This window comes from Esox lucius, chromosome 12, assembly GCF_011004845.1.
Source record: "Esox lucius isolate fEsoLuc1 chromosome 12, fEsoLuc1.pri, whole genome shotgun sequence".
Classification (NCBI taxonomy): Eukaryota; Metazoa; Chordata; class Actinopteri; order Esociformes; family Esocidae; genus Esox; species Esox lucius.
This window is the reverse complement of record NC_047580.1, coordinates 16,026,747-16,044,034: the sequence shown is the minus strand read 5'-3', so window position 1 is coordinate 16,044,034 and position 17,288 is coordinate 16,026,747. Positions and strand designations below refer to the sequence as shown.

At 37.8% G+C, this 17,288-nt stretch overlaps 1 protein-coding gene across 2 annotated transcripts; it reads left to right on the top strand.

Annotated features, from left to right (window-relative positions):
• The first annotated feature begins 148 nt into the window (after positions 1-148).
• alas2 (aminolevulinate, delta-, synthase 2) lies at positions 149-16,365 on the top strand. Of its 2 annotated transcripts, XM_010875588.2 has the most exons (10): positions 149-244; positions 2,042-2,406; positions 3,682-3,768; positions 4,231-4,453; positions 5,685-5,869; positions 6,461-6,640; positions 6,866-7,030; positions 10,543-10,811; positions 14,752-14,914; positions 15,620-16,365. In XM_010875588.2, exons 2-10 carry the CDS (start codon positions 2,064-2,066, stop codon positions 15,808-15,810), a joined length of 1,806 nt encoding a protein of 601 aa, XP_010873890.2. In that variant the 5' UTR covers positions 149-244; positions 2,042-2,063; the 3' UTR covers positions 15,811-16,365. The 2 variants fall into 2 exon arrangements, with proteins under 2 accessions (XP_010873890.2, XP_010873891.2); XM_010875589.2 differs by lacking the exon at positions 3,682-3,768.
• The last annotated feature ends 923 nt before the right edge of the window (positions 16,366-17,288 follow it).

Here is a 17,288-nt window from a genome sequence, read left to right as displayed (position 1 = left end):
TTTAAGACTATTTAAAATTGTATTTATTATTTACAGTATAGTTCCTACATCGCAAACAAAAAATGACCAAAACCTTAACAATTTGGCTACTCCCAGTTCTCCCCCCCTGACCCCCAGTATGGGTGTGAATCATTTTCGAAGGAGATTGCACAAGTCTGATAACGTCACTGCCCAAACGTTTAAGGACACATGCAATTCTTTGTCTATTGCTGTTTTGAAGTTCGTCCTCAGTGCAGGTCAACAGGTAGGATCTTCTGAATTATTCTATTTCATAGGCACCAACAATTTGTAAAGATGATTCCACAATTGCAGTAATTGGCAAAATAAACTAATTTGTGGGCCTGTTTTCTGGCTGTGGGAGCATTGACATGTGTATATCCAATTAAGGAATTAATAGACTGAGAAGAGTTTTGACTGTCATCTGATTAATTGATTATATATATATATATATATATATATATATATATATATATATGTGTGTGTGTGTATGTGTATAATATATATATGTGTGTATGTGTATAATAGGACCAAAAAAATATGAAGAAAGCTAACGTGTTACCATAAATTCCAACCCAAAAAGTGTATTTGAGGACGTGAAATCAATGTGGATTTTTAAAGAGCAGGCAATACAGGGACATTTTCACCAAAATCTAATGACATGAATAAAAAAAAAAACAACATAGGCCTGAATTCCAACTCACCTCTGTACTCAGTACAATCAAACTAGGCTTATATCTATCAACATTCACAGAACACACACACCATGTGAATATATTCACTTAGTGTGTTCTGTGAGTGTTGATAAATGTAAGTATTGCTTGATTACATTAGGATCAATGATTACTTCCAAAGCATGGTTGACATAGCCTATAATTGTTTAAAAGAGCCACAAGTTGATCCTGAGAATTGTCTTATTTCCAAAACACAGACCAGCTGAGAATAGGGTGTCCTGTTTTTTTTACATTAATTTATTATAAATATTAGACATTACAACCAACAACTATTTATTTAACCAATAAATGCAGAGACCTTCCTTTTGCATTCACCCATAATACGAATGGCTGGCTTTGAGGTTTTATTAATTTGGCAATGGCTTTAAGAAGTTTTGTCAGTGTGAACAAAATACTATAGATAATATCTGGGAATTGACGTCAAAATCTAAAAGACATCTGCGTCGTTTTCCAGTTCATCACTAATAATGGACCACAGTCCCATGTACAGCGACAACTTTTGTGCTGGAATCTTGATTCAGCACCTTGCAGAGAACGCACACGGCTGCACGCCTAAGATAAGCCGCGCCCGCAGGCGCGCCTATTCAACTCGTTCTGCATCGTCCTTAAACACAAACATATAAATTAGTCACACTTTTTACACATTTGAAACGTTTTCCTGTTCTCTCTTGAACATAGGCTAGGCCTACATAAACATTTGATTTCATATTTAATTTTTAAATTCAAGATATTGGAAGACTCAAAAACATTCTGAAAAAATGGGGCAACTGTAGGATTTTACATTACTTTGGCACTTCTGTAAATGAACGAAATGCCAAAATGTTTGACCCACGTTTTTAAGTAGGCCTTATTTGAATGAATCGATCTGAATATAATTTCGGAACAGTCTTTGACTTTGCTCTAATTTAAAGCTGCATATGACGATTGACAAGGGCCTCGCTTCCCGTTGCTGCTGACGATTTGCGCAGCAATTTTATTTGACAACATGAAACACTGTCACCACTATTGGTGAAAACATTACTGAGCTGTATTAGAATGACATGCACCATCTGCCGGAGAGAACTAGAATATCCTACATGTATGGCTTTGACAAGCCAGCTGGTGTGAAATTGAGTGACGAAATTATATATATAATAAATGTGAATGCCACTATAGGGCTGGATTTGAACATGTATTTTGATGATATATAATTCTTTCTAGCACTGACTTTGCTGATATCTGTATAAGACACATGATGTTGTGTTGATATATTTACATAAGTGTCAGAATGTGTTAAAAGTCTATTTCCACTTTGTCATGTGTTCATCCAGTGTCAAAACAGCTTCAAGAGCCATGGCTGCGTTCCTCCATCACTGCCCCTTCCTGAAATCGGTCCCGAAGCCTGCTTTAAGGACCACCGGTGCTGCCCTTCTTTCCATGGCTGATCAATGTCCTATGATTGTCCGGCACATGACAGTTTGTCCCTCAGTTTTCAAGGAGAGAAAAACAACTATCCATTCTACCCAATCAGTAGGTCCTATGACTCTGAGGGTGGACTCAAAGCGCCATTTTGCCCAGTCAGCAACTCAGGTGGTTGTCTCGATGTCCAGAGAATGTCCCTTTGTCTCCAAAGAGATTGGCATGGTAAAAGCAAGCCCTGAGGTTCAAGAGGATGTACCAACAGAGTATAATACAGGTAAACATCATACAAAATAAGAATCATGTCTCAGATATAACCAAAGCTGTGTTCAGTATGTTGTCACATTCTTTAACTTTCAGAAGCGTTTCAATATTAAATGTGGATCAGGCATGCCTCTCTGGCATATTAGAATTAGGACACACGTATGAACTATTCATAGAATTTATATTTGCAACATTCAAGAAAGTTTTGCACCTGAACTTGACTCTAAACACTAACAGAAACTTTACCAAAACCACAACAAACACTGTACATTAGAAACATTGTAAAAAAACATGACTCAATCATGTTAGAAGATGCACAAAATAAAACTATATCTGAACTTTAAAAAGTAATGTTACAGTGAGTTGCTTTAATGCTTTCAAAATAAATTGTCGGTGATAGTTAAGAGAATTCAAGAGAATAGCAGATGAGTAGAAGAAACAAAAAAGGGTATTGTCTCTAGCTTGAATGTTTTAAATTATACTGAGAGGGTAATTCATGCTAATTATGCAAATGTTATTATAGTTGATAAATGTTTAACCGTTTTAAGTTATAATAGCCCAATTATGTTAAACAAAGTTAGTTTGTTCTGTCTAGCATTTACTGTAAGTATTGCATTAAAGTCCTTTTGAAGAAATCTAATTTAAGTCAATAGAAGTTTAGAAAGTTTAATAAAAGTTATCAAAAGGTTGAGTTAAATCCACTTGATCCTGAATGCATTGAATGTTTTAAAGTTTAAATGGTGTTGCTAACTTAAACACTGTGGGAGAAGTAGAGTACCAAGTAATAATAATAATAAGAAATTATTTGAAGATTGAAAGTGGGGACTCTTCCTTCAGCCAGAAAAACGTTACATAACTATGACCAATCCCGATGTAAAGGACTGGTCATGTCATGACATTTCTTTCACTCAACGTTATGGCAACATTATCTGGACAATATAATGACCAAGCATTTTTTCCACTTCATCAAAGCTACTTAATTTCATGACTTTACATACTGTAACATTATGTATCCAGAGAATGTATACCATGGGACACTAAGTAATCTAAGTAATCTAATGCAGTCAACAACTCCTGGTCTGGATGTTAGATTTACCCAAAACATGATTAGACTACATCAAGTCAATATGAATGAATCCAACAACCCACTTCCCAACAATACTTAAAATGCAGCAGCACATTCACTGTGTATGAATGCATATAATGAATGTGCAAACTGCGAGTATGTGCATAAGTAGAAAAGTAAAATACAAATGAAGAGACTGATCAACCTTGCTCTCTGTCACAGGCATAAGATCTCTTTTGAAGGAATACAAGGAGTCCATCTCGCCAAAGGTCCAAAACCCCATTGCGTCCCTCCTCAAGGACAACATGGGTGAGGGTACATCTAGATAAATTATTTTAACATAACAAAATATATGCACAGGAACTGTTTCCATCACAGGTCATTTCAAATGATTATTTGACAGAAATGTGATAATAATTGCATTTGTCAGTACTGTTTAAATACATTAAAATAATTTGTACTAGTATTGTCTTCCACGTTTTATAAAGTAACAGATTATCTATAGACCTACTTACAGTGGAATGCTATAGTGCAATTATTATGCTTGGCAAAATTTGATTTAAACACAAAAATAAATGCATAGTTCACAGATCCAAGGTAGGAAGTTTCTACCGGTATGTAAAGTTGGGCTTAGTTTATTTTAATTTAATGGGTTTTTAGCTTTTCATCATATACCAAGTTATTGAAAACGCATTATATGAGAAACTATATGTATTGAGTAATTCTAAATATTAGTTTTTCACAAAATAATTGTATACATTCAATCTCCAGTGGGACCCAGTTTTGACTATGATGGGTTCTTTGATCAGAAGATCTTTGAGAAAAAGAATGACCACACCTACCGCGTCTTTAAGACCGTGAATCGGCGTGCTGACATCTTTCCCTTTGCTGAAGACTACTCCATCACCGGGCGGAAAGGCTCCCAAGTGTCTGTCTGGTGCAGTAACGACTATCTGGGCATGAGTACTCACCCCCAGGTCCTCAAGGGGATTCAGTAAGTCATTTCAAATGAATCTTCACTCACCTTTTATCCAAGGGGAGGGAGCTTGTACTTTCTCTTTAAATACGGTCGCAATGGAAGCAAGGGGACACACTGAGAGGAATCACAGAAGACTGAAGATTGATTTCAACTGACTCAAGCCATTTGATATTTTACTTTTTCTGAGTATGGCTACTGATAATAGGTAATATTACTTGGCCGATCTCTAGGAAAAAAGTTTAGTCTAGATACCAAACATGGTCAAAACAATAAACTGAAAGCTGTATCGCAGAGGTAAATGTTCAGTTTGTATGAAATATTTGTTCAAAGTGTAAAAACTGAAAGTGTCTGAATGATCTCTACTAACACTGTGCTGAATCTGAATCAAGTTAGACCCACACATTATCACACTAAGGTAAATTATGAGAACTACTTTGATTTCACACTATAACATTGTTGGAATGGGAGCTTCGAAACCATGCTTTATTTAAATTCTCTTCAGATTTTAAACAATAGTACCAAACCTAGTTTGAAAGTAACAATACCATGTGTCTAGTGTTGTTTTATGGTTTGTTTGATCACATGCTTTTTCAAACTGTGTTGCAAAATGCAGTTTGAAGCTCCACTTTAATGTCAATTTGATTTCAAACTTAAGCTCCTCTATTGGATTCCTTATTTATCAATTTAGGTCCAATAATTTTACAAATGTCACCAGTTCCAATCCTGTCAAGAGTGTGGACTATCTTTGTTGTTGTAAAAAACTCCACTACTTGTTCCTTTACCCCACTTTACCCCACATTATCCTAACCATAATCACAAAGACACAGTTAAAAATGTATTAATCATAAGGTAATAATTATGTAGGATGGAAACCCCTCATTATAATTACATTCATATTACCAAAGCACCCACATACCCGTTGAGCCACAAAAAATTATTTTTATATTTTAAAATACTGCTATAAACAACAAACTTGCAAAAAAGAGCTGATTAAACGAAAAGAACAGTCAATAAAAACGACACCTGGGTAGATCTAGCTAGGAAAACGAGTTTAGTAGGAGACAACAGCAGGTTAAATGGAGGGACCCAGTGGAACGGCCATTCATTTATTGACAGGTCAATACAAGAGCCATTGTGACAAAAACTCGAGTTAAACGTCAAGAAAGCACAGAAACATAAAAATCTGGAGATTAGGTCAGGTAAACTTTCCTGATGTTTGACCGTGTTTCTTCTTGTGTTCTCTTAGGGATGCCCTCAATAGGCATGGTGCCGGTGCTGGAGGTACCAGAAACATCTCTGGCACCAGCAACTACCATGTGCTTTTGGAGCAAGAACTTGCAGAGCACCACCAGAAAGATGCAGCGTTGGTGTTCTCATCTTGCTTTGTAGCCAATGACTCCACCCTCTTCACCTTGGCTAAAATGCTGCCCGGTAGGCCTTAACCCAGTGGTCTCATACAAAATGTCAAACATTGAAAGAGGACATAAGTTAGCCTGGTTCCAGATCAGTTTCTTGTAACTCGTGAGAGGATCATAGGCTAGTTGGGAGGTATCAATCAAAGGAAAAGTGGATACTTTCATTCTGATCATAACTTCAGCATTGCTTTTATGGCTCTGTTGTCTTATCACTGATCTGACCAGTTGATAGTTACAGGGGTGTTGGCTTGACGTTGATGTAGGACAGTGTGCCTCTGTGTTCACGGCCAGTTGGTAGTTACAGGGGTGTTGGCCTGACGTTCATGTGGGACAGGGTGTCTCCGTGTTCACGGCCAGTTGGTAGTTACAGGGGTGTTGGCCTGACGTTGATATAGGACAGTGTGCCTCTGTGTTCACGGCCAGTTGGTAGTTACAGGGGTGTTGGCCTGACGTTCATGTGGGACAGGGTGTCTCCGTGTTCATGGCCAGTTGGTAGTTACAGGGGTGTTGGCCTGACGATGATGTAGGACAGAGTGCCTCCGTGCAACAAGTTTCTGAAAGACATTTAGCATGGAAGTTAATTATGCCGCTCTGATTTGACGTACAGGCTGTGAGATCTACTCTGACATGGGAAACCATGCTTCAATGATCCAAGGCATAAGGAACAGTGGTGCCAAGCGTTTCATCTTCCGTCATAATGACAGTCAACATCTGGAGGAACTACTGAGTCGCTCTGACCCCAAGACCCCCAAAATTGTTGCCTTTGAGACTGTGCACTCTATGAACGGTAAGTGTCATGAAATGGGATACATAGTAAAGTTATGTGCTGGTTTACTTTTTTATTTTGCTAGGGGTTTGGAATGGTTTGACGAAGACCTCATATTAACAAATAATATAATGTGTAAGTCAGTGTTCTTACACATTTCATAATGCTGTATTGCTCATGGCTTCACAATGACGATATTTTTGTCTGAAAAGGTGCTATATTCTATTTGATTTAACTTGCCCTCAGGTGCTATATGTCCCCTGGAAAGGCTGTGTGATGTGGCCCATCGTTATGGAGCCTTAACGTTTGTTGATGAGGTCCATGCTGTGGGCCTGTATGGAGCCCATGGGGCTGGTGTGGGGGAGAGAGACCACATCATGCATAAGATTGACATTGTCTCTGGGACCTTAGGTAAGCAATAAACAGGTTTGTATGGGTGTTTAGGTTTCGTGGATTTTGTTGTTGTGTTGCTTTAGTTTTGTTTTGTACTGGCTCCATTAAAACAGATGTCAGTGTGATTCTGACTGAATTAAATATAAATGAAAGGAATAGATGTGTGATTGAACAAGTACAACTCTTTACTATATTCTAAAAATGCCAGTTTTGATTCTGAGGGACCCACTATGATCTCAAGGATCTTGAAACCCAATTTTTTGAATTTTCTGCTGATTCCTTCTCATTTTGATGCCAACATGACTAGTGTTGTGCTTGGTCATAGACAAACGTAAACATGTGGAGTTTGAAAACAGCATTGTCATTTAAATTGGAACCAGTGTTTTGGTCAGATTGCATAAAAATAGAGATCTCTAGCTAAACACACCAGTAGCCAGTTGGTTTTCAAATAAATAATACAATAGCAGAAAAGTGTCCCAAACAAGTGATCACAAAATCAACACATTGCAGTGATCAACTCAGTCTCTGGACTTGATTCCCATTGAAAACATAAAGTTTGAATTAAAGAGGGCAGTCCATAAGGTCAGACTGAAGGATATCAAGGATATGTACAAATTCTGTATGGGATAATGTTCTAAGATCTTGTTCTTCTGTCTCATTTCAATATATATGAACATGCTTAATCCCATTATCCCTTCAAGGGGTGGGTGCACAAAGTGTTGAAAACAAAGGTAGCAATAATTTTACCATCTTATCAGGGGTGAAATCATGACATTAAAATCACATCCAAAATTGGAAATGAAATACTTTTACCTTTCAATAATGAGTTATAGTAAATGTAGATATTTTTTGGAAATGGAGTTGTGCAACGATGCAATGTTTATCCAAGTCTATGGGGTCTACAGCCATGAATGAATTAACGGTTGTTTTGACCAGCACACTTGTCAACAGACATTTTGTTAGACTAAGTATGGCTTGTCTGATAGAAATGCACTGAACAGAGATAGATTTGATTGAGCCAAGTGACTCCTTAGAAGTGATCCTAAATAACCAATGAATACTAGTTGTCATGTACTAACTGACATATTTATATTGCTGCCAGTGCAGTAACAACTTTCACCGTGCTACAATGCCAATTAAACAAGATCCTGGTGGAGCAATCAGGATATACATTATCAGCTGTGGAAGTGCTCCCACACCCCAAGTCATTTCATACTGATAAGGAGAAGTATCTGTAAATAGCTCATAGAAAGACGTCTTTATGCACAGATATAGTGTCAGCGTAGTCCTAACCTTCACCTTTTCAGTATGGAACTCAATATTGTCTTGGATTAGCACTCATATCTTTATACTCAACAGCCAGTTAATTTGACAGACCATCTAGTTCATTAAATGTCTTCACTCCTACAGTGAGTTACTTGAGGCATTCAGTTGCCGTGTGACTAAACATTACAATAGGCATAACATGTGGCCATGGTGACTTAGTATGATGGTCGGTGCCAGGATATCTTAAGGCCAGGCAGCACAGTTAAAAATTGCTATTCTGTCCATTTCTGGATTTTGGGATATTTTGCAACAATAACTTCCATTCAGTCATAAAATGTATATAAAATGTATATGATTTTATACCAAATTCGTCAACTACAAGTGTCATAAATTATTGTAAGCATGTTTCATGTAGACATTTAATCACAATTTTGGAAACTTTCCACATTGAATCATATATAATTTAAAAGCTTGTTATTCAGGGGATATTATTAGGTAGTCCATACATGCCTATATCCTTTGTAGATGTGGTGTTTTGTGATGAAAGAGTCATTCTTATTTCTGTATAGTAGGGTAACTTCGGGGAAAACGCCCCCCTTAAGGGAAATCTGTATTTTCTGACTCAAAAAAGCTATGGTTGGTCTGATTTTTATATGCATATTGCATATTGTCAGACAAATACATTCAGATATTTATTTTTTTATATTTTATTGCAAATTAATCAAATGCCAAATTCCCTGGGGTTTTTTTTTACCCCCAATTAATATTTATTCCACACTTAGGTGTCAAAATCATTCTATCAATGTAATAAATACCATTGAAAATAATTCAATCTTGATAGCAGTATTTAAGTGAGTTATTTTAACCGTGATATTGCACATTCCAATATCCAAAGACAAAAAGCTATGTACAGTATAACATCTATTACAATTTCAAATAACTTTCGATGACTAAAAAAAATATATATATATTAACCCTGTGCAATTATTAAGTTAAAAATATTAAATCAATAATCTTGAGTTATTCATTCAATATCAGTGTCAGGCCTATTATATTAGATGTTAATATATGCTCAATAAACTAACTGTTAAACTAAAATCTACTAATATTAGGCTATATCAAATTTTTTTATATTTTACCAATATATTCTCAGGAGTAAAATACCCCCAGGGCATTTTGCCCCAAAGGAGAGGGGGGCGTTAAGCCCCAAACATGATCACCAAAAAAACAGGATTGCTATAAAAAAGTATTATTTTTTCTGAATCAACAGATTGCAGATGAACAAGAATAGCGACAACCAAGGATTGTATAGAAATAAAATTTGCCATCATTTGATGGTTTGGTGGAGAATTACAGGGTGGGGGGGCGTCAAATCTTTATAAGACATTTTCTCAAAATGACCTTTCCACGTGGCAATAATTATTTCTTTAAAGGAGGTACATTCACAATAGAGGCTTCTTTTATACCCCGTGTCATTTAGATTTTAAGTGTAATTTTATCTGTAAAATAGGCAAAATATGCACCCTTCATACATATTCATATTGTTTTATAAATGTCATGAAATAAGAATATTTTGTTAAACTGTCTTATCCCAGTAGAACAACACAAAACATTCTGCCTTGAAGTAATGTATTTTCGTAATATGCAAACTGGCAGATATTTAAGGATGTTTTAACACATTTGCATATTTTCATAGTTAAATAAATAAAATATATTGTATTTATGAATACTTTCCACTGGTAAAGTTTCACTCTGATAAGAGCAAACAGAGATAATAAAAATTAGAAGAGGGTGGTGCCTGATCTTATTGTTGCTGACCAGTGTCATCCCTTCATGGCTACAGTTTACCCTTTGTCCCAACGATACTTCCTTTCAAATAATCTGCAATGTTAAGAAGCACATACTGTCACTCTGGTTCCAGGACCAAATAAAACATCTTTGGGATGAGATGGAACAGGCAGTAGCAGCACCAACATGATGGCAATTGACCCAGGTTCTTAAGGATTATGGGCAAGTTCACTTGCTTGAGACAACAAAATTTGCTAAATTGAGCTAATCCTGTGAAGATTTTTACCTCATGCAATCCATCAGTTGACAACTACTGCTTTTGTTGTAGTGGTCCAGTGCTTTAGGCCAGTAACCAAAAATTTAAATAAGTTGCTCTGGATAAGAGCAAATGCTAAATGTCTGAAATGTAAATGTATACAAAGTATTCCACTTAGTTATTATTTTCCTATTTTTCTGTGTTTTTGCCACTGCTGCAGGTAAAGCCTTTGGCTGCGTAGGGGGCTACATTGCCAGTAGCGCCGCCTTAGTGGACACAGTACGCTCCTACGCTGCAGGCTTTATCTTCACTACTTCGCTGCCCCCAATGGTCCTGGCTGGGGCCCTGGAGTCATTGAGGGTCCTGAGGAACTCTGAAGGCCAGGCGCTGCGCAGGGCCCATCAAAGGAATGTCAAATACATGAGACAGCTGCTCCTGGACAAAGGACTACCAGTGGTCAACTGTCCTAGCCACATCATCCCAATAAAGGTACGATATACACTCACCTAAAGGATTATTAGGAACACCTGTTCAATTTCTCATTGATGCAATTATCTAATCAACCAATCACATGGCAGTTGCTTCAATGCATAGGGGTGTGGTCCTGGTCAAGACAATCTCCTGAACTCCAAACTGAATGTCAGAATGGGAATGCATGGTCGACGTCCGCGATCCCGCGGACAGTGCTAATTTGCATAAATATTTCGAAAAATAGATTCGCCATAATCGTCCGATTCCAATGGTATATTATTTGTAGCCACTTTCCTGAAGCGTTCCGTGTATAATTGGGGTTTTATAGTTGTATAGTTTGGGTTGCTATGAGAACCTTTCACCAGGCAACGACATTGCCAATGCATCTTAGAAAGGCTCACTTGTACACTACTATGAATAGTACATGCATGTACATCACTATATATGATGTTTTGAACCATAATACATCGTTTGTATTATATATAAGATATAAAAATTCATATTTAGTCAAAACAGTATGGGGATGTTCTTGAGTGTTTGGGAAGAAGTTGGTAATTTTTCTGAGTTTATAAAATATATAAGTCCAAACGTAACTAGCGATCTAGTGCCATCTGCTGGCCGTTTTGAGTCATTACACCCATTACATGGGTTTTTTACATTCACTCTTATTTATTTCATAATGTTTTATTTCTAGGTAGAAGAATCAAATTTTTTGGGGGTGCCTATATTTTTTACCTTCTATTATATAATTATTTCATTATTTTCAACCCAATTACAGTGTAATTTGATAGTAAAGGCATGAAAGTATGAGGAAATACCATTGACACAAAATCTCATAATGCTTTAAAAAAAAAATCTTGATGCTGAATGGCAGAAATGTTTTCCGAAAACATTTTTTTTGCCTTTCAAACAGATGAGTTTTATAAATAGTGACCCAGAAGTCTGTTTTTATGTGTTTTTATTGTAGCCAGAGGGGTTGCTATTAAAAGGATACATCATAATAGGTTGTATCTGTTACAGAAATGAATCTAGGACCCAAAATGTCCCACTAGTGAAATCCGGCCGAAAGCCCCATAGGCTACCAAAAGCAATTTTGAGCGTGGCATGGTTGTTGGTGCCAGACGGGCCGGTCTGAGTATTTCACAATCTGCTCAGTTACTGGGATTTTCACGCACAACCATTTCTAGTAGTTTACAAAGAATGGTGTGAAAAGGGAAAAACATCCAGTATGTGGCAGTCCTGTGGGCAAAAATGCCTTGTTGATGCTAGAGGTCAGAGGAGAATGGGCCGACTGATTCAAGCTGATAGAAGAGCAACTTTGACTGAAATAACCACTTGTTACAACCGAGGTATGCAGCAAAGCATTTGTGAAGCCACAACACGCACAACCTTGAGGCGGATGGGCTACAACAGCAGAAGACCCCACCGGGTACCACTCATCTCCACTACAAATAGGAAAAAGAGGCTACAATTTGAAGACTGGAAGAATGTTGCCTGGTCTGATGGGTCTCGATTTCTGTTGAGACATTCAGATGGTAGAGTCAGAATTTGGCATAAACAGAATGAGAACATGGATCCATCATGCCATGTTACCACTGTGCAGGCTGCTGGTGGTGGTGTAATGGTGTGGGGGATGTTTTCTTGGCACACTTTAGGCCCCTTAGTGCCAATTGGGCATCGTTTAAATGCCACGGCCTACCTGAGCATTGTTTCTGACCATGTCCATCCCTTTATGACCACCATGTACCCATCCTCTGATGGCTACTTCCAGCAGGATAATGCACCATGTCACAAAGCTCGAATCATTTCAAATTGGTTTCTTGAACATGACAATGAGTTCACTGTACTGAAATGGCCCTCACAGTCACCAGATCTCAACCCAATAGAGCATCTTTGGGATGTGGTGGAACGGGAGCTTCGTGCCTTGGATATGCATCCCACAAATCTCCATCAACTGCAAGATGCTATCCTATCAATATGGGCCAACATTTCTAAAGAATGCTTTCAGCACCTTGTTGAATCAATGCCACATAGAATTAAGGCAGTTCTGAAGGCGAAAGGGGGTCAAACACAGTATTAGTATGGTGTTCCTAATAATCCTTTAGGTGAGTGTACATATATATATGCTGCGTAAAATGCAAATAAAAACAAAGTGCCTTGATGTGCAAATCATTTAAACCTTATATTCATTAGAAAATAGTACAAAGACAACATATCAAATGTTCAAGCTGAGACATTTTATTGTTACTTGAAAAATATATTACCACTTTGAATTTGATACCAGCAACGCATTTCAAAAAACTAAAGACTGCAAGTGTAATGCTGCGTAATGCAAAGAAATTTAACCGGTTGGAATATGACACAACTAATTAGGTCAACTGGCAACAGGTCAGTAAGATGATTGGGAATAAAAAGATCATTCCAGAGAGGACGGGTCTGTCATAAGTGAGGATGGGGTGGGATTCACCACTCTATGAAAGACTGCACAGATAAGTAGTGCAACAATTTACGAATAACATTTCTCAATGTAAAATTGCAAAGAGTTTGGGGATCTCATCATTTACGGTACATACTATCATTAAAAGATTCAGAGAATCTGGAGAAATCTCTGTGTGCAAGGGACAAGACCAAATATCAATATTGGATGGTCGTGATTTTCAGGCCCCCAGGCGGCACTACATTAAAAAACACAATTCTATAACGGACATCACTGCATGTGCTCAGGAACACTTCTGAAAACCATTGTCTGTGAACACATTATGTCGCTGCATCCATAAATGCAAGTTAAAACTCATGCAAAAAAAGAAACCAAATATAAACAAGGTCCAGAAACACCGCTGCCTTCTCTGGGCCCGAGCTCATTTTAGATGGACTGAGGCAAAGTGGAAAACAGTCCTGTGGTCTGACAAACCGAAATTTGATATAAGTTTTGGGACTTTTGGCTTCTAATCGGCACTCAGTTCAAAAGCCAGCATCTGTGATGATATGGGGGTGCATTAGTGCACATGGTATGGGTGACTTGCCATCTGTGAAGGCACCATTAATGTTGAAAAATATATACACGTTTTGGAGCAACATAAGCTGCCATCCAGACAACGTCTTTTTCAGGGAAGGCCTTTGCTTATTTCAGCAAGACTATGCCAAACCACATTCTGCACGTATTACAACGGCATGGCTTCATAGTAAAAGAGTCTGGGTGCTAAACTGGCCTGCTTGCAGTACAGACCTGTCACCCATTGAAAACATTTGGCGCATTAGGAAATGAAAAATACGACAAAGGAAGCCCTGAACCGTTGAACAGCTGAAATCCTATATCAAGCAAGAATGGGAATACATTTCACTTTCAAAACTACAGCAATTGATCTCCTCAGTTCCCAAATGCTTACATGGTATTGTTAAAAGAAGAGGTGATGCAAAACGAAATCTTTGAAACATGTTACTGGCATCAAATTCAAAATTGGCATGTATTTTTCCAAAAACAATACAATTTCTTTGTATTGTACTTGTCTTTGTACTATTTTCAATTAGATATAGGGATAAATGATTTTCACATGATTGCATTCTGTATTTATATGCTTTTTACATAGCGTCCAAACTTTTGTGGAAACAGAGTTGTACTACCTGCAATGACATATAGTACAGATGTTATAGTGGTGGGAAAGGCTGGTGGTGGGAAACAAATATATGCAAGAGCTACTTTATAATCCAGTCATTTATCCCAGGTATAAAACTGGAATAACTAACCAAAAAACATGTAATCTAGTATCAGAGGTTTTGACCTTCAAGGTTATGCCTCTATATTCTGAGTGCCAATCTGTTTACTATATGCTCTACTGCCACTCTGGTTCTCATGTCGATCATCCTGTATATTACTGTGATATGAGGATGTACTTTGAACTCTTAAGGCCATTATCGAGCTGATAGACTCACTGTATTTGTGTGTGTTGTTATTTCTCAGGTTGGTAACGCAGAGCTCAACTCCAAGGTGTGTGACCTCTTGCTAAAGAAACATAACATCTACGTCCAGGCGATCAACTACCCAACAGTAGCCCGTGGTGAGGAGCTGCTGCGCCTGGCACCCTCCCCTCACCACAACCCAGCAATGATGGAGTACTTTGTGGGTGAGTGATCAAGCCAGCTACTGATACAGGTCTTCCTGGTGTTCAACCCTTTGATGGTCAGTGGTCAAATGCTAGCAGCATAGAGCCCTGGAATGCACTACTGGCTTGCCTCTGAAACTAAAGTTGGTCCTGGTTGGTCCCTGGATGAGAGACCAGATGCTGCTGGAAATGGTGTTGAAGGGTCAGTAGCGGGCTCATTTACCTCTGGTCTGATCGCAGTGCTCAAGGGCAGTGAACCAGACATTGTTAGCTGGTTAAGCCCATGCACAATCAATAAGTGGAAGTCGCTCTAAATCTGGGGAGGGCTAACTTTTTGGCTCGGGAGCCACATCAGGATTTTGAAATTAAAAGCAGGGCCACATTTATTTTGCAATTTGTTAATCATAAATGATTAGCAGGCCAGAAAAGGGCAATAATTAAAACATGTATACAGTAGGTCCATTATGTCTAAATAATTTAAATGAATATGTATAAGAATGGGCTGGTGAGTTATGTTTTACTTCCTCTCAGAACTAAGGTTCACAGGCCTTAGTTTGCCCACCCCTGCTCTACATGAATAACATTTTCTTTTTTCTTTTTTGTCAATATGACTCTTTCCTCATGAATGTGATCCCAGACCAATCTGAAAAATGTAAGATACATCAGGGAATAATTCTGTAGAAAATACTAGTAGATGTGTTAGTCACCATTTCTTTGTGTTGACAGAGCGGCTCTTAGAGGTGTGGCAAGAAACAGGGCTCCTTCTGAACGGGCCAGCGACTGTCTCCTGTACGTTCTGTGACCGCCCACTGCACTTTGACCTGATGAGTGAGTGGGAAAAGTCCTACTTTGGCAACATGGAGCCTCAATACATCACTGTGTCCACACTGCACAAAACCAGAGAAAGGTGTCCATAAACATACATCCTTCTCTGTGTTTATGTAAAGATAATTCATTACACATTATCATCACTGTTAGTTTATAACATGGTTCATTCAAACATCATGCATGTTATGCAGACTACACATTCTAATCTTGTTATTTCATTCAGTATTTATCTTCAGTGTTTAGTGTTTCTAAAGTTACTCACTATCAACTAAAATATATATGAATACAGCATAATTGGTAAATAAAATGTGTGGCCCTATCCCCCTTTGATATAGTGACTTAAAACATAAATCCTGCACATGGGCACTTTCTAAAATAATTTATAATCTCAGGGTGATATTTTAGATTGTATAGACTTATGTATACATTTTCATGTGCTTTGGTCTAATATTAAAATCCCCAATCATCAGTTCTCTCATAACATAATTGAAGCTGAAAAAAACTGAAGAGAATTTATATTCAACATTTAACAAATTAAATGTGAAAAATGGAATGAAGTAAAATCAACATTGTGGTGTGTAAATTGCATCTTTAAAAGAATCTGTCTCACTAGTTACAGTATGTAATAAAATAAGTACATTTGATTGTGTAACTTGTTTCTTTTTTCAAATTGTACCAGGTATTCATATTGTGTTGATGTATTGTTCTTTGAAGTACAAAGCACCAAGGAATAATCATTGTTTTCTTGGCTTTTTCAGATGATTGAAAACTGTCAGTGTTTATAACACACCCCCTTGTGCCTAAAATATAGAACTGAATATTTCCCTCGGGTAGTGTTTTGTAGACATTCTTATTTGTAGCTGTAGAAAAGTATATTAATTTGTAATACAGTGGGGAGAACAAGTATTTGATAACCTGCCGATTTTGCAGGTTTTCCTACTTACAAAGCATTTAAAGGTCTGTAATTTTTATCATAGGTACACTTCAACTGTGAGAGACGGAATCTAAAACAAAAATCCAGAAAATTACATTGTATGATTTTTTAATAATTAATTTGAATTTATTTGCATGACATATGTATTCGATCACCTACCAACCAGTAAGAATTCCAGCTCTCACAGACCTGTTAGTTTTTCTTTAAGAAGTCCTCCTGTTCTCCACTCATTACCTGTATTAACTGCACCTGTTTGAACTCATTATCTGTATAAAAGACACCTGTCCACACACTCAATCAAACAGACTCCAACCTCTCCACAATGGCCAAGACCAGAGAGCTGTGTAGGGACATCAGGGATAAAATTGTACACCTGCACAAGGCTGGGATGGGCTACAGGACAATAGGCAAGCAGCTTGGTGAGAACGCAACAACTGTTGGCGCAATTATTAGAAAATGGAAGAAGTTCAAGCTCCCTCGGTCTGGGGCTCCATGCAAGATCTCACCTTGTGGGGCATCAATGATCATGAGGAAGGTGAGAGATCAGCCCAGAACTACACGGCAGGACCTGGACAATGACCTGAAGAGGGCTGGGACCACAGTCTCAAAGAAAACCATTAGTAACACACTACG